Source organism: Natrix helvetica (assembly GCF_964273705.1).
Source record: "Natrix helvetica genome assembly, chromosome: 5".
NCBI lineage: Eukaryota > Metazoa > Chordata > Lepidosauria > Squamata > Natricidae > Natrix > Natrix helvetica.
The window spans coordinates 107980755-108005489 of NC_138551.1; the positions used below are offsets into that span (position 1 = coordinate 107980755).

Consider the following 24735-nt stretch of genomic DNA (forward strand, 5'->3'; position numbering starts at 1 on the left):
ATAAAGCCCTTTTCAAAATACGAAGTATACTACTTAACTTAATACAAATCAGATAATACCCATCCGAACATACATATTCACATACAGCCCAATTCAATGCGCCACTCTATAAAAACTCCCCCTTTGAACATTGTGGACTATCATCTACCACATTTGTCCAATTTAGTCTGGGTTGGTAAGGAGATTTTTTACAATTTCAATTTCCCAAGGTAGGACAGAGAGAGTGTGTGACCCAGCTAACTTCTATACCCTACGGGGAGGGGAAAGGAAGAACTAGTTCAGTACTTTAACCACCTCATTCATATGTGCACATGCATTCCTGCTCACACATACACCATGGAAATGAAAATTTCTCTAGTTTGGCATTTTTTTTCTGAAAATTAAAAAAAACTTGGACAAACTAGAGGGAGATGAAAAAAGATTACTAAAGATTAGTAAAACAAGCAAGCAAACAAAATAATAAAGAATATATTCAAAGGAATTACTTCCAGCTTTATGTAGATTTTTCTGTCCACCCAGAATTCTTTTAAATCATTATTACAGATACAGTATCATATAGGATTCTACTTCAATTCCTAGAGATACATTTCACTTTACCTCGGGAATAATAATGACTGAATATGATCCTTATTATTTGTCATTGCCAATATCCACTTTTAAAATTTTTGAAGAAAACAAGTCTTGGCTTTCAAACAGCAAAAAGGTTTATGGAAAATCAGAAATCGAAATCCAATCCGATCATTGGCAAACACTGTAAGAATTTGTAGCATAGATACAGCAATGGAATTTGGCTTAGGAAAATGTACTTCAATAACAATAAACTGGGGTAAAATCAAATAAAATTATAATGTCAAATAGCCTACATGTGTAGGAGCATTTTATAATTGGATAATATCAAATACAGGTAAGTTAAAAACATGATTAATAAACAATACCTCAGAGAAATGAGAAAATTGCTACAGACAAAATTGAATGATGAAAACAGATTCAAATTCATTAATATTTGGCCCATACCTATGATATATTATACCACTGGAATAAGGACACATGGTGAACTGGACAGTTTGGACTAAAAATACAAGAAAGCAGATGATGATTCACTATGCATTACATCCCCAAAATGATACAATCTACTTGTCCCATAGAAATGGAGGCTGAGGTTTCAAACAAACTGTCAAAGAAAAAAAGCATGGATTGGCTAATTATGTAAAAGACAGCCAAGAACAAATATAGTACAAGCGAAAAATTGAAGCTTACTAAATATACAGGAAACAAAAAGTGAATATTGAAATAACATAATAAAAATACAAACAGAATGCTGGCAAGGAAAAACATTAATTAAGGAGCTGTGGTGGCAGAGAGGTTAGAAAGCAATTGCCAGGGTTCCAAGCAACAACCCCAACGCAAGAGGACTCCAAGACTAGACGTTCCTCAAAGTTCCATTTTATTAGAGATGTCATATTGGCACATCTGGGGAAACTTGAATCTGAAAGCTTCCAGGTTTTCCCCATCCAAAGGAAACCGCAGGTCCCTTCCCCTGCACCCACATATCCATCACATGGTCCAATCAATGCATCATCCCAACTGTAGATGCCTCCCAGTCCCACCACTCCAGGTGCAGTCCAAATATTCTTAGCTCTGGTTTTCCCAGTTGCAATGTGAAAGTTGGACCATAAGAAAGGCTGAGTGTCAAAGAATTGAGGCCTTTGAGGCAAGGTGATTAAACTGGTCAGTCCTAGAGGAGACTGACTGCTCTTTAGAAGGCCAGATCCTGAGGATGAAACTTAAATACTTTGGCCACCTAATGAGAAGGAAGGAATCACTGGAGAAGAGCCTAATGCTGGGAAAGATTGAGGACAAAAGAAGAAGGGGACAACAGAGAACAAGGTGGCTAGATGGAGTCACTGAAACAGTAGGCGTGAGCTTAAATGGACTCCGGAAGATGGTAGAGGATAGGAAGGCTTGGAGGAACATTGTCCATGGGTCGCGATGGGTTGGACATGACTTCAACTAACAACAACAATCGCCCGCAACTCCTTGCAATCCCCCCTCCCAGTTTCCCACAGCACTAGGTGTGGCAGTCCTGAAGATCTAAAGAAAAAGATGGCCTCCAGGGCTGACAGCAATATTGCAAGCTAATTCAGCTCACTGCCAGGAGTTCAGTCCTCACCAGCTCAAAGTTGACTCAGACTTCCATTTTCCAAGGTCGGTAAAATGAGGAGCCAGTTTGTTGGGGGCAATATGATAACTCTGTAAACTACTTAGAGAGGACTGTAAAGCACTATGAAGTGGTGTATATAAGTCTAAGTGCTAAGTTGTATTGCTAAGTCAATTTATACAAAATTGGTTTGATATTTCTACAAAATTCTACAAAACTGGTTAGAACAATTAACCAGTGGAACCACTTGCCTGCAGAAGTTGTGGGTGCTCCAACACTGAAAGCTTTTAAGAAGAGTTTGGAAACCATTTGTCTGAAATGGTATAGGGTTTCGTGCCTGAGCAGGGAGTTAGACTAGAAGACAAAAAGATTGAAGGGAAAGTAGATACAACTGGAACATTAAAAAAGAAACTGAAGGATTGCTTTTTAGCTGCAAAACAGCCAATTATTCGAACTAATGCAATGAAGGCTGAAACTGAAATATCATCAAATGATTCAAAATACACACTGTGCAAAGAAGCAGAAGTAGACAATATACTCAGCTTGCACATGAAGATCATAAAGCTGATTATAAACAACAACATAACACAGTCACCAAAATGATTCCCTGGAACATTATTAGTACATTATGACGTACCAATAGTAAAAAATTAGTGGGCATATATAGTGGAAAAACTAATTGAAAATGAACAGGTTAAAATATTGTGGGATTTCCAAATACAGACAGATAAAATCTAGAGTCATAACACACAAGATATTGTTGTTGAAAAATGAAAGTGTGGATAACTGATGTGACAATACATAGTAAAATAGAACTGGAGAAGATCACAAAGTATCAAGATTTGAAAATCGAAATTGAAAAATTATTGTATAAACCTGCTATTGTGGTCCCAGTGGTTATTGGCACACTGGCTGTCATATCAAAAAATCTTGGACAGCACTCAGACTAAAACAAAAAAATGTGTTCAGATATATTTTTACAAAGGAGTCTTCACTGAGGAGGAATTAAGTAGTAGCTAACAGGATGGTATTTGTTATGCAAAACCAAAAATGTACTAAACTTTATCTTCAGACACCTAAAATAGTTTACAGAAAAGAAGTAAAATCTTCTCAAAGCAGAGTTTGATAAAACAATTGTTATATCACCTGACAATAATGGCAAATTTTCCATATACTACCACAGAAATATTGCAAATTCAATATTCTTCAAGAACTCTTAGAGGAAATTAACCAGTTTAAAGAATATAAGAAAGGATATTTCAGGGGCGTGTACAGTTGAAATGATACTTTAAATACAAAATGAGAACCAGTTTGGTGTGGTGATTCAGGTGATGGTCTAGTTAGTCCAATGAAGAGCCCAATGCACTCACGGGCTTATTGTTGTGGGGAAAATGGGAGGTGGAAGAACAATAATATGTTCACCACTTTGATTTATAAATAAAAAGATAATTTTATTATAAAACTGACTTTCAAAATAAACCATTAGAGCACAGTATTTTAAATTAATCTATGCTTCATTAAATAGTGGGAGTGGCAAGTGAAATAATAGAACTTGCCCACAGGGAGGAGAGCAAGACTAAAACTCTGCCTAAACACACATGGTCTGCATTTGAAAGCCAGGAAAATCACAGCAATTTAACTTTGGAACAATCTGGATTTTGCTAAAATTCACAACATGATTGGATCTCTATTTAATATCTTAATAAGGCTGCTTCAAGGAAAACAAAATATGCACTGTTTATTAGTTTTATTTTTCTCTTTACAAGAATAATCTGTTAAACTATGTACCGATAGAACAGGCACACAAATATTCAAAAAGAGCTACATTCCCATAGAACTGAGACTGGGTGATTTTAACTTCTACAAAAAACATGAACTTCTGAAAAAATGTCATACTTCTCTCACAGTATTAATACTTTGTTTCCCAAGTTCCTTTCATTTCTATTATCCCCCACATATTTTTTGACACTAGCTTTTCTACAAGCTTCCTAAAAGGTAGAAGAAAATAGACCTGTTTCATTTGGAGAAGATGGAATGTTTCTGTACTATTTTGCTTTGACAATATTATAAAATGTGAATATCAAAGTGAAACCTTAAGAAGAAGAAGCCCTTCCTCATTGCCAAGCCCAGACGATCTGAAGTTTTGTTGCTTATTCATATTTTCCTGTATTTGTCCATTCAGTAATGTTCCACACTTTTCATGTGAAGTAAGAGGTGAGTGTCTACTAGTTAGTCAATCTCACCTTCCTAATCCAAAATGCATAGGTAGTTGTATAATCCTAGTAGGACCCGATTCCCTACTCTTGAATTATTTCTTCTCTGGTGTCTTTCTAAATGTTCATTTTATTTTAACCTAGAAATACTCAAAACGATGGGAGAAGAGGCAGAAAAACTAGACAAACGGTTCTTCCTAAGGGTTAATTAAAATACTATCCAACAGTACTTGAATGGGCAGAAATCTATATTACCATAAAATGTTCTGACCTTGCTGGGAATCATCCTGCTATGGACAAAATGCTGGCAAAAATTAAGGACAGGGATGGATGAACTGTCCCAGTTAGTTTGCCTCTCTAACCATCAAATATCACAAGCTGGTTGGAGAACACTCACAAATTACTCTCTTTAATGTAGGCTGATGGAAGAATAAATTTTAACAGACCCACACTTTTAGCAATCTGTTCAAAGTCACCAGGCTCTTCTGCAAATGTTTTGCATTAATGCATTCAAAAAAGTTCTAATTTTCCGCTGATAGGCTCCATCATTCCATCCATCCATCCATCCAACCACCATCCATTCCAGTTACAAAAATCAAAATATGTAATTGTGACTAACATTGTGTTGAAACAAATAATAAAAAAGTCAACAAAAATAAAAAATAACAATGAAAACAGAGATAAATCCAAAGTCAACAACAATCATTTCACTAAATGCGAAAAATGTGGATTATCTACCACTCTGACATAATGGCTAGGGCAGTGATGATAAACCGAGTGCCCAAACTGGGACGCGCATGTGTGCACGTGCACTGGAGAGTGCCAGAAACCCAAAGACCAGATGACCAGTGTGCATGCCGGCCAACTGGACTTTGGATTTCTGGCACACGTATGCACACTGGCCAGCTGGTCTTCATGTGCATTACAGCATGTGCACGCCGGCCAGCTGGTCTTCAGGTTTCCAGCGCTCTGGCATGTGCAAAGACCAACTGGCCACCGTGCATGTGCACACCGGAAACCAGAAGAGCTGCTGACAGAGAGGGCTCTGTGTGCCATAGATTCGCCATCACGGGCCATGGTGAAGAGAAAAACATTCCATGCCTTATGTCAGTCCTTGGGGGTCATCTGAGTTTTAAAGAGTATGTTGTAATATCGAGCAAGTACTGTGATAAGTTACATTTCCTAAGTTCCAGCACTATTTCATAGACATAGACCTGCAGTATTTCCACTCTGTTGAATCTTGTATAATGGGCAGAAATAATCAAAGATAAGTGGTCCACAAATGACTTGGCCTTTTGCCATGAAGGTGGTAACCAAATGTTGAATTATATTTGGAAGTCTACTAGGAGTCATACCATGTGTATCTACCACTATGCCAATAAATACTTGTAGGTCTTCAAGGATAGCCCCATACAGAGTGCCATGCAACAATCCAAATGAGAGGTGACCAAACTTTGAATGATTATAAACAGGATCCCCTGATCCAGAAATGGGTGTGATTTATAACCAAGATGGATTTGTACAAAGGCTCTCCTAACCATAGCTATCATCTGCTCTTTGAATAGGAGCTGAGAATCCAAGCTGCACATCTGATCTGTCTATTAGTCCTACATCATTCAGAATTAAAAGAGAAGATAAAAAATATTTGGTTTAGCTAGGGTTAAGGCAAAGCTTTCTTTTCTGTTTGGATATCCTCAGATTCCAGACACTAGGAAAGAATTCTGATGGCATCACTTAATCAACTAGGGTAGAGATATACGGCTGATACTATCAGTATATCAATAGTTCTTAACCCCAGTGGTCTCTTGTAGGTGCTAAAAATTAACAGAAGAATAGAATCCTGAGGAACCCTGCAAAGCAGGAAATTAGAAATAAAACTCTTCCCTTCTGCCAATTCTGGAAAAATGAGAACCACTGCAACCCAAAGTCAATCTATAAAAATCAATGGCATCAAAGGTCATTGAGAAATCAAGGAGTTATCAGATAGTCTCCCAGCAGCCCTTCATGTGTTCCTCTGGATCTGGACCCTCTTTTGCTCAAGTGGACCCATGTCATTTTGAAAAGGGCTACTGGTTGCCAATCTTTGATAAGGGCAGAAAACATCTTGCCATCTTTATTACCACAAGGTGATTTTAAAAGGTTTTTGCCAGTGCCTGATTGTGCTTTCTAAGGTATCTTGTCTGTTACTATACCTGTGGGAACCAGGCATTAACTCAAAGACTCAATAAATATAGGGAGCCCAAGAGAACCTTGCTCCAGAGGTGGAATCACCATGGAAGCCAAGGACCAGTGATTGTAAAAGAGATGCTTGACTATAAGTCACTTAATTATGTCACCAGTAGAGTAATAAATGAAACATGTCAGCTTATATTTGTGATAAAACCTTAATTAGAGTAAGGGGCAAATCTGTACTTCAAGAATGTATGTATGGCTAAGCTTAGCCTGGCGGTTGGGGAACATATGAAAGCAATATCATGAATAGATAGAAGGAAAAAAGATGCTGCCGGGTATATTTGTGTCTAAAATACAAAGGAGGCAAGACTCAACAGTGCTGAAATGAAACCCCTGCCATTCCTACTGCAGTGGCTGGTGGATATTTTCTCTGTGGGTAATGATATGCTGAAAGAGGCTACTTCAAAGCCAGAAAACAAACTATTTTGCCTACAAAAATGCCACACTCACAAATCAAAACATCACCATTCAGTGCTGACTTGAACCTTGCCCCAAGCAGAGGTAGGATAGAGAATGGCGACATATCAGCAAATTTTGTGGCAACATCATTTACTAGTATATAGAGCTTTAATTCAACCTTTAACAGCTAAGGCCCTTTAAGAGCTCATACTTCTTTCTATTCTCAAAAGAATCCATTTTACCACTCAGACAAACTAATTTCTGATTTGCTCTTTTTAAGGCAGAGGCACAATTCCAATTCTTTTTATTTTAATCTACCAAGGATAAAGCGTTGTACTTGTAATTCTCTGGCCTATGTTCTGTTTTATGTACAATCAGAGGATTGAAGATCTCTTTGATATTTATTAGTGCAACCTCGTCCAAGAGCATGAATCCATTACAATATTCCTGAGAGGTGGTCATTTCCCTCCAGCAAAGGGAAGCCCACCATCTCCTGAGGCCTCTGTTCTACCCTCGCACAGGTCTTACCAAGATCTGCTTCTTTGTAATTTAAACCCATTATTTCATGTCTTGAACTTGTCCACATTTCAGAGGAGGAGGAGGTCATTCTGGGCCCCTCTCCTAAGGTCCAGAACCAGCCTGATCCTTCTCCGTTGCAGAATAACTCCTTTATATCACTGGTGACAGCTCTGAATCCCCCTCGTTGGCCACTCCTCTGACGAGGCAGAAGGACTTGGCCGAAGCTCCAGGGACCGGTTCCCTCCCAGCCCGAGGGCCTGCTTTCTTCATCGGATGAGGGGTGGGGGGGGGGGGGATGGAGACAACCAACCGACTCGCTCTTTTCTAGATAGCGCGCTGGGCTTTCCAGGACCTTGCAAAGCACCCACCAGTGGGCCGCATGCCCGGCTTATGCGGCCGCCGGGAAGTATACAAAGACACACCGTCTCCAAAGCAAAACCCCTCGCTTCCTTCCCGCGCGGAAGAGGCGACGCTGGCCCTCTTTGGACGCGCTACGGGGATGGTCTCGAAGCAACTTTCGGGCAGGGCGTTCCTTTCCTGGGGATTTACAGACGCGCCTTCCTGGGCAAGGCTACTAAAGTAGCGACCGCCGCTTTTTCTTCCCCAGCAGCTCCACGCGTGGACAAAGGCCGGAGGAAAGGCAGGTCTCGTCCCCCCTTTTTTCTCTTCTGGGCGCCAGCTTCCAAAAGCCGCTCCTCTTCTGTCCCTGCTCTTTCAGGGCTGAAATTCAGCCCGTTGGTAAAGCCAGTCCGATGCCGGTCGCCGCGCTTCTCACCCTTCTGCACCGAGGCCGCTCTTTGATGGGCCCCCACTAGGAAACCGCCTTCGGGCTCCTGGATCGTACCGAAAACAGACGAGCATCCAATATTTGGTTAAGTCTATTTGATCAAAACAAGTTCGTGACCCCGAGAAATCCTTCCAGAGCCATTCGCTTCCACTGTCGCTCCTCAGTGAAGGGTGAATCGACTCGGCCTGGGCGCCAACCCGGTTCCTTTCCCAGCCGAGCGGATTAAACGATTCGCCTGGCGTTGCGTCTGGTCCGAGATCAGCAACGTCCGCGGATTTCAGTCCGAGTAGAAAACGAAAAGGCTACGCCCATCCATTCATCCATCGGTTAAAGAGAGGAGAAAACAGCGAATCCCAAAGAACGGAGAGCTAATTTAAATACAATGAAGTTCTTTGAAACTTGTCCTAATTATATTTCTTGTATGCTATCTTTGTATTCCAATTATTTTAAAAACTACAATATTTTGATATAATTATTTTAAATAACAAACATGCTAAGCGATATGAATACAACACTCAGTTTTCATTTGACAGGCAGGATCCTTGTCTATCGGATTAAGAAAATTAGAAATGCCTTCTGATAAGATATTTACAAAAGATTAATAAAACAACCGAGTGAAAATTAAATATTATATGTTCGGCGTGGTCTTGTTTTGTTAACTAATTTTGTAATAATAATGAAAGAATTATTTTAAAGTAACTTCAATTTGGTTTCATCATTTATAGTTCATTTATTATCCCAAAGGGCAGTATGGATTCCGACATTTCTACGCGAGCGCCTTTAGTTTCTTCATCCGAAATGCGGTCCAAATGCGGTCCAGGAGCTCGCGCGCTCTCCCTTTCCCACCTGCCGTCGTCCGTCTCCCTCCCCTTTAATCGAAACGAAGGCTGCCCTTTGGAGGAGGAAACCCCAGCTATTTCTCAACAGCCCCAGAAGCGCTTTTCGGCTCTGGGATTAGCCACGAGCCAGGGGAAAGCGGACCCGGTACCCGGCGCGCCATCCGAAATCAATCCGGCCACAGTAGACTCGGACAGTCTCGCGCTTTTGCTCTGGCCTGGCCAACCAAAACCCACGCGAGGAAAGGGAGCTGAGCCAGCCGTCTGCCCGCCCTGGACAGCAGCGGACTTTAAGACTAATCCGACTGGAGGCGATCCCGGGCAAACGGCCTCTAGTTTGGGGCGGCGCGGCCGAGGGGGAAGCGACTCTGCTTGGAGAGGGAGCAGCACTTACAGCTCTGCAGCTCCCGCGGCACTGAGGAGCCGTCGCCCAGTCTCGCCGCGCCTCGGGGCTTGGGGCGATGCGAGGCTCCACCTCACCCCGACACCTTCGGCGCCAGGTCTGCTCCGCCGCAGCACGGAGAAGGAGCCGCCGGCCGAGTGACTCCCTTGCGCGGGGAACATCGGCTTTATGGATGGAGCCATCGTCGCCCCCAGCCAGGGGCCCTCGGGCAAGGCTCTCCTACCCCGCCCCATCGCTCGCTGCGTGCCGGCCGCGGAGCCCCCCGCCCGCCTCATTCCTAGGTGTGACTCCAAACCACGCCTTTCCCCGACAGCTGCTTCCCAAGGCGCTTCCCGTCGAGAGGAGGGAAAGCCACCGGGGAAGAAAGGGCGCGGAGGTGGGAGCCGTCAGGGGAAAGAGGCTCGGGCCGTCCCTTCCCAGGAGTCGAGGTTTCTGAGCACTCGGGGGGGGGGGGGGGTCAGAGCGAGCGAACGGCTGTGAGGAAGATGCGCCCATGGGCACAAGCGCCGTAGCAAGGCTCGGTCCTTTCCTCACTCCTCGATCAATAGGGGGGAGCGAGAGAGTTTGTGCTCCATCTCGCTGGTTTCCGCAGCTACTTTCATTGGAGTCATCCCAGCCACCATAGCTTTGACTTTCTTTTCGAGGAAATACGAGGAAAAATAGGACAGGATAAAATGCCTTTTCTAATAAAACTTCCCTGCCACCGAAAAGCTATTTCCTAGAAAGCGATGACCACCTCAAAGATTTAAGCATTCTCCAAATTTAACCATAACTTATACAAAAAGTTTGGAATAGCTTTACTTACCTTAACCATCGTTCTATATATTGTTACACTGTGGACTAACTCCTCTTTTTTAGTTCCAAAACTAATTTTAACCCACCCCTCAAATATGTAATACTTTTGATCTCTCCTTGATGCAAAACTTTTCTAGTTCCATTTTTGCCTTTATATTGTATAAAAACTGAAAATTCAGCATTCACTAAATAATTTATCTGTATTTCAAGGATATATAGATAGATATTCAAGGATAGATGTATATTCAAGGATAGATATATATATATAGATATAGATATATATAGAGAGAAATATTTTGTATATCACAATGGGGGTCTCTAGTCAACAACGATACAAAATAAAATGTGATTTGTGACCCTTTGTGAATAACAATTTGCACTCTGCCATACACTGCAGAAGTGTAGGGTAGGTCCATTAAGTTGGTCCATTCTCAAAACCAATGCATCTGATTGGATACCAGTCAATTTTGACAGTTCCTTGAATAGGATGTTGATAGGAAGTTGATAAGCATGTTGTTGATAATCTATTTGAGATATCCAATGGGTGCACTTGTCTTTTATGCTGGAAATGAAGGATCATCCCAGTTAATTTGAACAGCTGTGGTGCAAGCTGTAGTGAATTATATTATTTACCCATTTTTATACATACATACTTCTAAGTTGTCCAGAATTAGTGGAATAATGGCTTGTAAGTGTATGAACTCTTATTAATCAATAAGGAAGACTTAGACACAGGAGTAAGGAAAGTCATTACAGTATAAGCTAGACTTCTTAATGTAAATTAAAGTTGACTATAACACACAAATCTTGATTGTTTACAAATCAGATTTTAATAAAATAAAGGGCAAGACTAATGTATTTGTCCCAAACTCCCTTGCATTATTTGGAGGAAAGGAAACTCTCTCTCCTCTCAGAAAACATGGCATATTAAATGTCTTCTATCTCAGTGTTCCCCAATCTTTTTGGCTTTGGGGATGGGTGGGGTGGGAGGCAGGGGATGGTTCCACATGTGCAAAGGGGAAGTGGGTGTGCATGCGCAGCACCATTGCCATGAACGTGGATACACACACACGAACATGCCCGCTGCTATACTAACTCCAAGGAAGCAACCACTATGTTGTCTAAATTTGATACAGCATTGGTTATATGAGGAAGATAAGTAGAACATGCTGTTGATCTAAAATAAGTTAGACTCATAGACTAAGATTTACCTTGTTATGACTGAAGTTGCTCTCTTCCTGATCAGGCTGTTCTGGATTGGAACATTGATTCTCAGTTGTTACTGGAATCACAGATTCCAGTACTGTGGGAAAGATAACTTTTGTACAATTGCAATTATTTGGTTGCAGTTATTAATTCATTGGTTGCAGTTATTAATTCATTGACTGCATCCCATTTGGTTGCAGTTATTAATTTGGTTGCAGTTATTAATTCATTGACTACATCCCATTTGGAGTATTGTAACAAATTGGTTGCAGTTATTAATTCATTGACTGCATCCCATTTGGAGTATTGTAACAAATCCCAGGTGAGAGTACCATTTAAAATATCCCAAGTTGCAATTTATGCAAAATATAGCTGCTAGACTGCTGATACAAAGTCCAGGATCCTGTGAAACCTCTGTACTGGTTGTGTACTGTTTACTACACATAATTTTAGCAGTAGATATTTGTTTTCCTTTATCATGTTTATAAACCACTAAGTTGGTATTATAACACACTGTACATGGGGCTGCCTTCGAAGACCATTCAGAAATTTCAACTGGTACAAGATGCAGCTGTGCGAGTAGTAACTGGTCCCAGATATATGGCACATGTAACACCACTCCTGCATGAGCTGCACTAGTTACCAGTGTGCTTCTGGGTGCAATCCAAGGTGCTGATGATTATCTATAAAGCCCTATACTTGAGGGTACCTGAGGGATTGCCTTTTCTCCAGTATTTCTGTCTGTCCATTCAAATCAAATAGGATGGGCATGCTGCAGATCCCATCAGCCAAAGAATGCCAGCTGATGGGGAGTAGAAGAGGAGCTTTTTCTGCAGCAGTCCCTGCTCTGTGGAAGATCCTCCCTTCGGAAATTAGGAGGGCCCCAACTCTGTTAGCTTTCCATAAAGCTTTAAAAACTAACTATGTTCCTGTGTGCCAAGGGCCCTGCCTCTTGGCCAGATGTCTTGTTTTGTATGTACTCAAACTTTTTGTGGCTTTTTGTTTCAATTGTTTTACTTGTTTTATTTTTAAAATGCTTTTAGGATTTTAAATGATTGAGATATATATATATATTTAATTGTGAGTCACCCAGAGCTGTTTGCTAAGTTAGGTGGCTATAGAAACCAATCAGTCAATCAATTAAACAAACAAACAAACAAATTAATGAAATATAAAAATAATGATTCTGGATTTTCTGTGTGTATGATTCAGTGTGTGTCTATGTTTCTTCATCTTCAGAGAGGAAGATGAACAAAAATCATGTTAGAATAAGATCTAGCAGAACTTGACCAGCATTCAGGTGTTGTCAGAAATATATTTTGGTAAAATATTACAAGCAAATGAAGTGACGACCCTCAAAATGTCAAAGCACTTTGGGCAGTAGATCCTTAGTCAAAAATTCTAATAACTTTCTGATTCTATCATTTTAATGAATCTGACAAAGAATTTGCTATCTAAAACACATAAGATACCTAATAAATGCTACTTTGGCACTGACATCTCTTAGTCCGTTCCTGAATATTGGTGTCTACCTCTTGCACTTGGCTTTGACAACATAAGAGGACTAGGTGAAGGTAAATAGAACCATGTTCCAAAGAACTATCATTGTCAGCAGTGAAAAGGGTGCAAGTTGTTTTCCAGCTGTGGATTCTAAAGTAATACTGACTGCTGAGCCATCCTACTGTGTAAAACCCCTTAAGCCTCCATCTCATAGGGATGCAGCTGGACCCAGATAGAGTATATTCAATGATCTAGGATTCTAGGCCTTGTTCTTCACTGTGTGTGCCCATAATATTGCCTTCATCTTGTTATCAGCCTATGAATGAGGAAGCATTAAGTTTCCCTTAGGCTTAAAGAAGTATTTTCTCACTTCAACCAAATGCTGTCTATGGCTGTACTGAAATGAGTACCTCTAACTTCCTTAGGTTTATCATCCTTATCCTCAAAAGTCAGGGATTGCAGCGACAGAGAACAGAAAGCCCATTGCAATGTAGCTGTTAAGGTATTGAATTGCAACCAGGAAAACATTCCTCTAAAGCTAAACTGTGGAGGAGTATCAGACCAGGTGAGGTTGCTGTCTCCATGAATCAATGCTTCCATGACTGGCCAGCAAGGCATCAATAACTATTTATATCCTGTCTTTATTATTTTTTACAAATAACTAATGAACATATCCAATTCATCTTCCTCCTCCTATTTTCCCCACAGCAACATGCGAGGTGGGTTGAACTGAGACTGGCCCAAGGTCACCCAATTGGCTCAAGCACTAGACCAAATTCCAACCATTGATCAAACCTCTGCGCTCACTTTTAAACCTCTTTGCTCTTACAAAAGTGCCTCTTCCATTGAGGACCTGTACACTGCACAAGTCAAAAAGAGGGCTGTGAAAATATTTACAGACCTCTTGTGTCCTGGACATAAATTGTTTCAACTCCTACCTATCCTCAACACGACGTTATAGAGCACTGCACCCCAGAACAACTAGACACAAGGACAGTTTTTTCCCAAACACCATCACTCTCAAACGCCATCACACTCCCAAATAATTCCCTCACCACTGTCAAACTATTCACTAAGTCTGCATTACTATTACTATTAATCTTCTCATTGTTCCTACACCCATCTCCTCCTACTTATGACTGTAACTTTGTTGCTTGTATCCTTACGATTTATATTGATTGTTTCCTAATATGATTTGATTGCTTATTGGTACCCTATGACTATCATTAAGTGCTGTACCTTATGATTCGTGAGGAATGTATCTTTCCTTTTATGTACACTGAGAGCATCTGCACCAAAGACAAATTCCTTGAGTGTCCAATCACACTTGGCCAATAAAGAATTCTATTCTATACACGTCTGTTGTTTTACGGTGGAGGCTGAAAATTTATAGTTAAGATGCGATGGAATCAGGCACACAGTTGACAACCGCTACCCAGATTACATATCGCCACAACCGGGCACCTTAACTGTCATGATATTTTCTTAAACCAGGATTTGGTATCAGATATTGGTAAATGACGTGTCAATTAACTCATCTAGTATTTGATTGGTTTTCCTACAGTCTCTTCCTTAGAATAGCAAAACTTCAGCCAGTTCTTCAGTCCAATCTGTTGATTCGATTGGAGAATAGAATCTTCTGTCATCTCAGGATGATTCTCGATTGGCTACTTGGATTGCCCCCCCCTCGCGTAACGTCACGCAGCACGTTCGGTTGTGGTCGGTTTCCACGTCAGAGAAAAGAGCGGAGCCGGTGTCTGTGCCTCCGAGGCCGTCTTTCTTCGGCTACGGGGGGCCTCTGGCTGACCTGCCGCCCGAAATGCCGAGACGCCTGTCGACGCCCGCCAAAGCCGGCCCCGTGGTGAACGACGCCGGATGGATGGAAGGGTGAGCGAAGGAAGGCGGGATCCAGGCTCCAGCTGGCCTTAGGCCTGTCTTGCCGGCGGCCACGGGGCTACCAGCGAGTCCAAAGAGCCGAGCGACGTGGTTTCCCTCCCTGCCGCCTCTGAGGAGAAATTGTTTCCCCTCCGACTTCTAGTACCGGGGGCGGGGCGGGGATGTCGGGCGGCTGGAGACCTCCGAGGCCAGGGAGTCTTCCGCGAATCACTAATAAGGGTCCGAAGGTTGAAATCCAATGGTCGAGAAGTAGGGCGGACTTCGGAGTGTGTCACTTACGCTGCATTGTGTGAACTGATTCCTCGGCAATTCAGCCCAACGGTAGCTAGCGTGCCCTTTTTTTATTAGATTGAAAACCGGCGGTTTCGCTGGACAAGGCCTGGCTTCAGGTTGGTTGGCGTCTTCAAACTTGGCCACTTGAAGACTTGTGGACTTCAACTCCCAGAATTCTCCAGCCAGCATAACTTACTCTTTTTAATTCCAGAGAATTCTGGGAGTTGAAGTCCACAAGTCTTAAAGGGGCCGAGTTTGAAGACCTCTGATCTAAGTGGAGAGCTTGCAGAGGAAGGGATTACTAGAGAGTAAATTATGCTGCCTGGAGAATGCTGGGAGTTGAAGTCCACAAGTCTTAAAGTTGCCAAGTTTGGGGACCCCTGAGCTAAAACGTGGTCCCTCCCCGCCTTGCTGTCTCTCCCCACTCCTGCCCCCCCCCCCCCTTGTTGAACGTGAAATCTTTACTCTTTGCTGAGTGACTTCTTGGGAATTGCGAAAATCTGGAGGGGGGGGGGATAGAAAAGAGGTCCAGTACTGTACTTGTAGAAAGAGATTGGGAGCAAAGTGGTTATCAGCTGTCTGGTTTGAACTGAGGTCTGAAGGAGTGATGTTGCTTTTGACAACTGTTTCCTGTTCTGTAGTTTGGTATGGATTTTGATTTGGGGACCTGAGTCAGAAGCAGAACTTTGGGGAGTTTCCTCCTTTCATTGACAATATCTCCCTATCCATTGGCAATGTCTGATAGAATTACCTAAGTTCTAGCCATTATTGAGTTGCTAGAACAGTAGCAAATAAAGGTTTATATTGCCTCAGTGATGGATGACTGCTGAAAAACAGTGCTAGAACGCATTATAAATTACAGATAGGGAAATAGTTTAAAAATCACATTGTATTGAGTTAACTGTATTGGCTAGTTTTGAACCATGTCGTGAGTTATTACAATGTGTTAAATTAATTTCTCAATTCAATTAGATTTGTAGTCTATCCATGAGCCCTACCCATTATTCATTCAAATCTAGTTATATACTATCTTGATTTATTTAAAATAATTGTTGGATATTAAAACGGTCAATTATAGCATGAATTGGACTACTTCGTTACTTTTTGTGGAAAGTAGAATATTGCAATTTTTGTTTTCTTGTCAATTTATTTTAGCTTCTTTTAGGTTGTATGAAATTAGCAAATAGACCTTTGCCCAGAAATGGAAAAACAAACTTAACTCCAAGCGAAGATGAAATAATAAGAAAGGTTATGGATTGTGCTGAATTGGACAAACTAACTAAAGAAATTCAGGGAAAAGAAGAATCAGAATTCTACCAGATATGGGATAAATGGTGTAGGTGGATGGAGGAAAGAAACAAGAATCAATGAAGGAATATAACAAAACTCAAAAATAATAGTTATGAGTACAATAAGAGAGTTAAGAATGGTGAAATCCAAATGAAATACAATAGAAGGGGAAATAATATAAGGTGAGCGGTATCAATTGATAATTGCTATTAGAAAGAACAGGAAGCTCCTGTTTGTATTGCATTGTGTAAATGTGTTGTACGTTTTAAGTTTTGTGTGTGTGTATTTTACATGTTTGTTAATAAAACTGGAAAAAAAAAGAAATTAGCAAATAGGAGATTGTAGATCCTTGTTTAGGCACATATATTGAAGGTTACCCGCATTATTTTGTTATTAATTAGGCATAATAGCATGGTTGGGCCTGTTACACAAAAATATTTTTTGCTCTCTGATGAGTAGATGGGTTGTTTTATATCATTTGAGTCACTAAATGGGATTCAGTAAGGGTTATCAATGCTGACATATTGTTAATATGTACAGATGCTAATAAAAGTTTACTAATTATGTTTAGTTTAGGAGTTGTATTCTAAAAGGTAAAATGGATATATTTAGTTTACCGGAGACTTGACACTCAAGAAGTTTCTTAATAAATACAAATCTTAACAGTACTCAAATTTTATAGACTACTTGTACTGATGCTGGTGTGATACTATAACAACATACTGTTTTTAAAAGTTGAGGGCTATAATTTACATGGGATTACTTTTAATTATGATTCTTTGCTTTATTGACTATTTCAAAGATTTTCTTCTTGTTCCAGGATTATTGTTTTATTTATATTTTACTTGAACAAAACTAGAACTAGCCAATTATTTTAGTAATTAAAAATGAATTCATTTCTTGATATTACTGAGATAAATTTAGTAAATAGAATGAGCGATGTAATTTGAAATCGAATAGTCCGTGTACTGAGAAAACTTCAAATAGCTCTAGTACATTAAAGAATGTTGCTTTAGTTTCTGGGATATAATAGGAATTTTGTTAGTGCACTGACAGGTCCACTGCCTAAAAACCTCTATGCTTGAACTAGAGTAAGTTATCAGTGATTCTGTTGAAGTGGTTTTGTTCAGTGAGGCTCAAGATTTCATAGTTTCTGTGCCTCTTGTATGCCTCTCCAAAGTGGAATTATATGCCTCTGCAAAGTGATAACTCGATATAGCTTGGGGCACTTGTTTGATCTATTGTTTTGTTTTGGGATAGAAAACTGGTTTTGGGATTGGAGGGGATAAAACTGCTTTGGCTGTTTGTTTCTTTCAGGACTCAAGTTGTTTGGGATCTATGTTTCTTGAGGATCATTTTTCTTTGCTCCGTTTTTTCCTATATATATTCTACTCTTCTAGAACTTTTGTGAATTTAGCATGAAATTCCCCATTTAGCCCCAAAGTTTGTGATAAGACTTAGGCCCTCCCATGCAGTGTAGCAACAATTTTTCACTTTGGCTAGGATTATTGAAAGTGTCATTAAGCAATATTTTGAATTTTTAAAAGTTTCCTTTTGTAGGTATTAAAACCTATTAAATGTCTTCATGATGTTCTGTCAGTAGAACTGGTATATATGGTGATGTATAAAATTTGCTTTTTAGGAATGTGTTTACTAAAACTAATTAATTTAGTTAACTTATTTATATTTTGGGAGCCACAGCTAAGGGATTTGATAAACATTTCTCTTGAATATAGACTACAAATTTTTAATATGGAATATAAATGGAGTAAATGCTCCTCAAAAAAGAAAAAAAGAAATCACTATGTGAGACAATTGAAACAAGATGTAATTTGTTTACAAGAAATATGACAAAAGAGGTGATTTGATCTATGAGCAAAGAATTTATATCAGTGGGTTTAAAAGATTAATAGAGTAATTTTGTACATTAATCCACAATTAAAACTAACATTATTATTTACTGATGAATTCAGTAGATAACATGTTGCAATTGAGGTTGAAATGCAACAAATTAAATCTAATTATTAAATAATTGTTGCTGTTTATGTTCTAGATGAGCATAAAATGAAGTTCTTTAATCATTTTATGGACCAATTGATTACTTTTTATATGAGAACTGGTGCATGATGGGGTATTGGAATAGAGTAGTTCCACAATTTGATAAAATCTCAAATAAATAAATTAAACTTAATTAAGACAAATTACCTAAGTCTTTTTAGTATGTTGGACAATCTAACTTGTGGATATTTGGAGACAGAGGTATGGTACTCCAGAGAATACAGTTATTTTTCGAATGCCTTGTATCTTTTTCAAGAATTGATATAATATGAATTTCTAAGAATCTTTCAAATAAGATCTGTAGGATCAGAATTTTATCTAGAATTTTTTCTCACTACAATCCTATCAGTTTGATGCTTAAGCAAAAATTTTAAGCATCATGTTAAAATTTTAAGGTCCCCAAAGGCCTTGGGCTTTCTTCCTACCTAGCCACTCACCCATCCTGAATGAGACTGGCTGCAGCGCACACAAGTGGCTCCCGCATGCAGGCCTTTGGCTCCTTTCTGAGAAGCCTAGCTGGCTGGTGCCTCTTGGCCCATGGTGTAGGGAAGGGAGTTGTAGCGCTCCCACAGTTGTAAGCACTAACCGCTGCAACAATCAGATATTCAGGCATGGATCATGTCCCCCGCACATGCCCTGTCCCCCGCACATGCCCCGTGACCCCCACATACAGGTGCCCCCACGCACATGCATGGCAGAGACCCGACAACCAGCTGGCCATCAGGAGGCGCATGTGCGGCAGAGCTGAACTGGGGTGACGGCTCGCATGCGTTCAGACTGCTCTGGTGCAATTCAGATCATTGCTACTTTCCCTAAAATGTATTTTCTAATTATTTGATCAAAGGTGGGGAATATGCCTTTTTTGGTGGAATCGTAACTTGATGTCTCTGTTTTAGGACTACCAGGATTGTAGATAAGAATATCTACACTGTACAAGGTGAAATCAATACAGTAATAGGAGCCATAAAACGCAGTGCAAGATGGAGTACTCATTTACGTTTGGTAAGTTACTAGAAATGGAAGAATTGTATTAATTAAATCCAAATTTGTTTAATAGAATTTATCTTTCATTGTTAAGTATTTAAGAGAAATTACAATAATTAATAATTCTGCAATTTTAATCTTTTGTATCAAATCTTTATTAATCTACATAAGAGGTTAAAATAAAAGTCCAGTGAACTTGAAAATCTGGTAAATTAAACCCACCATTCTCATAAAGCAATCTGATTGCTTATGGAAATCAAGGGGTCTTATCAATCTGTGCAACATACCTAATAGGAATTAGCATTGGAATTCTTCTTGAAATGCATCATTCTACAAGTTAATTTGACTACATTAATCTTGAGATTCAAAGGCAGTTTTAATCAATTTATACCCAGTGCAGTTTCATCTATGCCTTCAGATATATTTCATTCAGTGTATTTTAGGCAAAATAGCATCCCAAGTATTTTTTACAATCCAAGCTAATTGTAAATCTCAATTTTTGATAGTAATCTCTAGTTATTTTAGCTATTTTTCTTTCAATATATCCTAAATATGATTCATTTATTTATACAGTGCATTCAGAAAGTATTCAGGTCCCCTTCACTTTTGTCAATTTTGTTATACTGCAGTCTAATTCTACAGTTGTTGAAATTCATTTTTTCCTCTTTAATCTACATTCAGTACCCTATAATGACAAAGTGAAAATAGAATTTTAGAAATGTCTATAAATTTGTTGAAAAGAAAACTGAAACATCATATTGGCATAAATATTCAGACCCTTTACAATAACACATGAAAATTAGTTCTGTGCTTCCCATTTCTCTTGATTATTGCTAACATGTTTCTATACCTTGAATAGAGTTGACCTGTGGTAAGTTAAATTGATTGGACATTATTTTGAAATGTACACACCTCTCTATAGAAGTCCTCACAGCTGACAATACATAGTGCAGCAGACCAAAAGCCATGCGGTCAAAGAAATTGCCTGCAGAACTCATAGACAGGATTATTGTAAGGCACAGATCTGGGAAAGGTACAGTAAAATTTTTGTTTCACTGAAAGTTCAGCAGAGTTCAATTATGGAGGCACAGTGGCCTCCCTAATTCTCAAATGGAAGAAGTTTGGCGCAACTAGGGCACTTCCAAGAGCTGGTGGCGCCATCAAACCTAGCAATCGGAGGAGAAGGTCTTGAAAGCCCACTTGGAATTCTCAAAAAAGCACCTGAAGGACTCTCCGATAGTGAGGAACAAACTCTAAGCACGCTTTCATGTGTTTTCTACTGAGGAGAGGCTTCCATCTAGCCACTGTGCTATAAAGCCCAGATTGATGGAGAGCTACTATGATGGTTGTCCTTCTGAAACTCTATCCCATCTCTACACAGGATCACTGGAGTTCAGTCAGAGTGATCCTTGGGGTCTTGGTTACCTCTCTTACTAAGACGCTTCTCCCCCAATTGTTCAGTTTGACAGGGCAACCAGCTCTTGGAAGAGTCCTGCTTGTGCCAAACTACTTCTGTTTGAGAATTATGGAGGCCACTTGCTTTTAGGAATTTTCAGCACAGCAGAAATTTTATTGTAGCTTTTCCCAATCTGTGCCTTGCAATAATCCTGTCTCTGCAGGCAGTGTCAGGTCCTTGTGTTGTGGTCTGCCATTCTGAAGTGGGGGGTGGGGGGGGAGGAGGCTTGGTGAGGGAATGTTTTGCATGCTTTCGTTTTTGCTATAACTGCTTGGGAGCTTGGGGAGGGGGGGGGACATCAGCCCATCTGCACCGGCTCTTTCTCAGCCGATTCCAGCCTAGTATTCAAGGTCCCAGCACCCCGAAGACAACCTCTTGGAGTTTTTCAAAGCACCTTTGTGGCATTTCATTGGCTTTGGATGGACATGGGACATTGGGGTGGGGTGGAGATTGAAGAGGATAGTTAGCCTAATCCTTTGTGTGCAATTTCAGACTCCACTTGACTTGTCTTCAGTCACTATCTCTCAGTAAAAGTTCCTTTTGAAATACAAACTGCTTCAAAAGTTTTACTTTCTTGAGAAGGTAGCTGAGGCAGGTCCTTACATTAGGTGGAGTCTGCAAACTGATCAAGGCTCCTGCCCTACCATGGGGATCATGCAAACAATGTCATCCCTACCATGTTTGCTACCGAACCCTTGGGAATACAGATGGATGCTTACTCAGAGACTTTAAGCTTTATAGTGGCCCCAGGGATAGAGAGGCCCCTTGTCCTAGGATTAGCCTGGTTGAAATGGTGGAACCCACAGGTGGACTGGAGAAAGGGACTATAAAAATTTCCACCAGATGGCAAACCCCAACATAGCCGAGAATGCTTAAATAAGAGAGTTTTACACCAGGAGACTGGAGCTGCAATGCAAGAGAGACCCCTACTGGCCGTCCCAAAGGAATACTGAGACTTGAGTGAAGTTTTCAGTGAAAAGAAGTTGAATGAGCTTTCTCTCACTCTGTCAACAGACTGTGCCTTTGAAACTGTACTTGAGCCAAGCCACTGATACCGAAACTGTATTCGATGGCTCCCAGGGAATTAGATGAGCTCCATGCATTCAATGATAAAAACCTAGCTAGAGGTTTTATCCAACTAGCAAGACCCCAAGTGGCTGCCCCAGTTCTGTTTAGAGAAAATAATATGGTCTCTGCGTTGATTATAGATCTCTGAACACCATTTGCGTGGAAAATATGTACTCCCTTCCCCTCATGAAGGATATGTTAGCCCATTTGGCAAAGGGGAGGATTTTCACAAAATTGGTCTTACTATCGCATTAGAATCAGAAAGGGATTAAGTGGAAAACTTTCTTTGATCTCATGGGTTTTGGTCTGCTACAATGTGCATTGTCAGCTGTGATGCCTTCTATAGAGAGATATGTGCCTTTCCAAATCCTGTCCAATCAATTTAATTTACCACAGGTGGATTCCAATTAAGGTGTCAAAACATGTCAGCAGTGATTAAGAGAAATAGGAGGCCCCTGAGCTAAATTTCATGTGTTGTTGCAAAGGGTCTGAATGCCAATGTGATATTTCAGGTTTTTCTTTTCAATAAATTTATAGACATTTCTAAAATTCTGTTTTCACTTTGTCATTATGGGGTACTGAATATAGATTAATGAGAAAAATGAATTTCAACAACTGAATAATCAAACTGCAGCATAACAAAATTGACAAAAGTGAAGGGGGTCTGAATGCAATGTAGGTTTTATGTAGCTATTCAACTGAAACAGTATGACTTCACACAACCTCAGTAACCTGAAGTAATGCTGTTAAAGTTGTTGTCCAAAATACCCTAAGTATGTCAGAATATAGCATATTATAACTTTTTTCCTATATTATAACTTTTTCTACTTACTAATAAAATTAAGACAATATTTTGTTGTGTAAAATAATGGCAGTGTAAAAATGCAATTCTTCTAAGAGATATTAAGATTAAGATAAAATATAATTATCCTCAGACTAATAACAAGCACTAACTACAACTACGTCGTGGCATATGAAGTTAGCTATTATAGAAAGTACACATGGACTGGAATAACAGAGTTGGAGGGGACTTTGGTGGTCTTCTAGTCCAACCCCCTGCATAGGCAGGAAACTCTACACAACTTCAGACAAGTGGGTATCCAACATCATCTTAAAAACTCCAGTGTTGGAGCATTCACAACTTCTGGAGGCAAATTGTTCCACTGATTAATTGTTCTGTCAGGAAATTTCTCCTCAACTTTAAGTTGCTTCTCTCCTTGATTAGTTTCCACCCATTGCTTCTTGTTCTACCCTCAGGTGCTTTGGAGAATAGTTTGACTCCCTCTTCTTTGTGGCAACCCCTGAGATATTGGAACACTGCTATCATGTTTCCTCTAGTCCTTCTTTACATTAAAGTAGACATACCCAGTTCCTGCAACTGTGCTTCATATGCTTTAGCCTCCAGTCTCCTAACCATCTTTGTTGCTCTTCTCTGCACTCTTTCTAGAGTCTCCACATCTTTTTTACATTGTGGCGACCAAAACCGAATGCAGCATTCCAAGTGTACCTTACCAAGGCATTATAAAATGGTATTAACACTTCACGTGATCTTGATTCTATCCCTCTGTTTATGTAGCCTAGAACTGTGTTGGCTTTTTTGGCAGCTGCTGCACACTGCTGGCTCATATTTAAATGGTTGTCCACTAGGACTCCAAGATCCCTCTCACAGTTATTACTATTGAGCAAGGTACCACATACATTGTACCTTTGCATTTTGTTTTTCTTGAGTTGTTTTCCCCTTGAGGATTCTCATCCATGGAATCCTTCCCAAGCTCTCCCTAAGTTTATTGAAATTAGCTCTCTTAAAGTCCAAGACTCGAGTTTGACTTTGTTCTACTACTTGTGTTTGTATAATATTGAATTCCAATATTGCATGGTCACTTGCCCCCAGGTTCCTATAGCGTCAACACCTTCTATCATTTCCTCTCTGTTAGTGAGAATTAAGTCCAATATGGCTGATCCCTTTCCCTTCTCTATCTTTTGGGAAACAAAGTTATCTTGATAGGTTTGTTAGGAACCTATTGGATCTTCCACTTGGTGCAGCGTTTGTTTCCCAGTTGATGTCAGGGTAGTTAAAATCTCCCATTACTATTGTGGTGTGCTTCCTACATACCTTAGCTGACTGTTTGGTTAGGTGATCTATAGTATAGACCCGTGATGGCGAACCTATGGCACGTGTGCCAGAGGTGGCATGCAGAGCCCTAGTTGTGGGCATGCGTGCCGTTGCCAGCTGCTCTTCTACTTTTTGGCACCCACATGTGTTCTGGCCAGCTGGTCTTCACGGGCGCTGGAGCACCAGAAAACTGCCAAAAAATGGCCTGAAAACAGCCTGAAAAAAAGGCATGCGTGCACCATCCAGCTGGTTTTCAGGTTTCCAGTGCTCCGATCCATGCAAAGATCAGCTGGCTGGCACACACATGCACACCAGCCAGCTGGTCTTCGGGTTTGGATGTAGTTATTTCTTATATATAGTGCAACTCCACCTCCTCTTTTATTTGGTCTATTTCTTTTAAATAATTTAAATCCTTCTAGCTGTTTGTTCCATTTGTCAGTTTAATCCCACCAAGTTTCTGTAATGGTAACAATATCATATCTGCCACATTTACTTGAACTTCTAATTCACCCTGTTTATTCCTTATACTCTCTGCATTGGTGTATAGAC

General features: G+C 40.2%; 1 protein-coding gene across 5 annotated transcripts in view; it reads left to right on the forward strand.

The window, feature by feature from the left end:
* Positions 1–14743: 14743 nt before the first annotated feature.
* GBF1 (golgi brefeldin A resistant guanine nucleotide exchange factor 1) overlaps positions 14744–24735 on the forward strand; it is a 197108-nt gene continuing 187116 nt past the window's right edge. For all 5 annotated transcript variants that reach the window (XM_081956539.1, XM_081956541.1, XM_081956540.1 and 2 more), the window contains exons 1-2: positions 14744–14935; positions 19462–19567. In XM_081956539.1, coding sequence (XP_081812665.1) covers positions 14868–14935; positions 19462–19567 — 174 coding nt within the window. In that variant the 5' untranslated portion in view covers positions 14744–14867. The remainder of the gene's footprint in view (positions 14936–19461; positions 19568–24735) is intronic.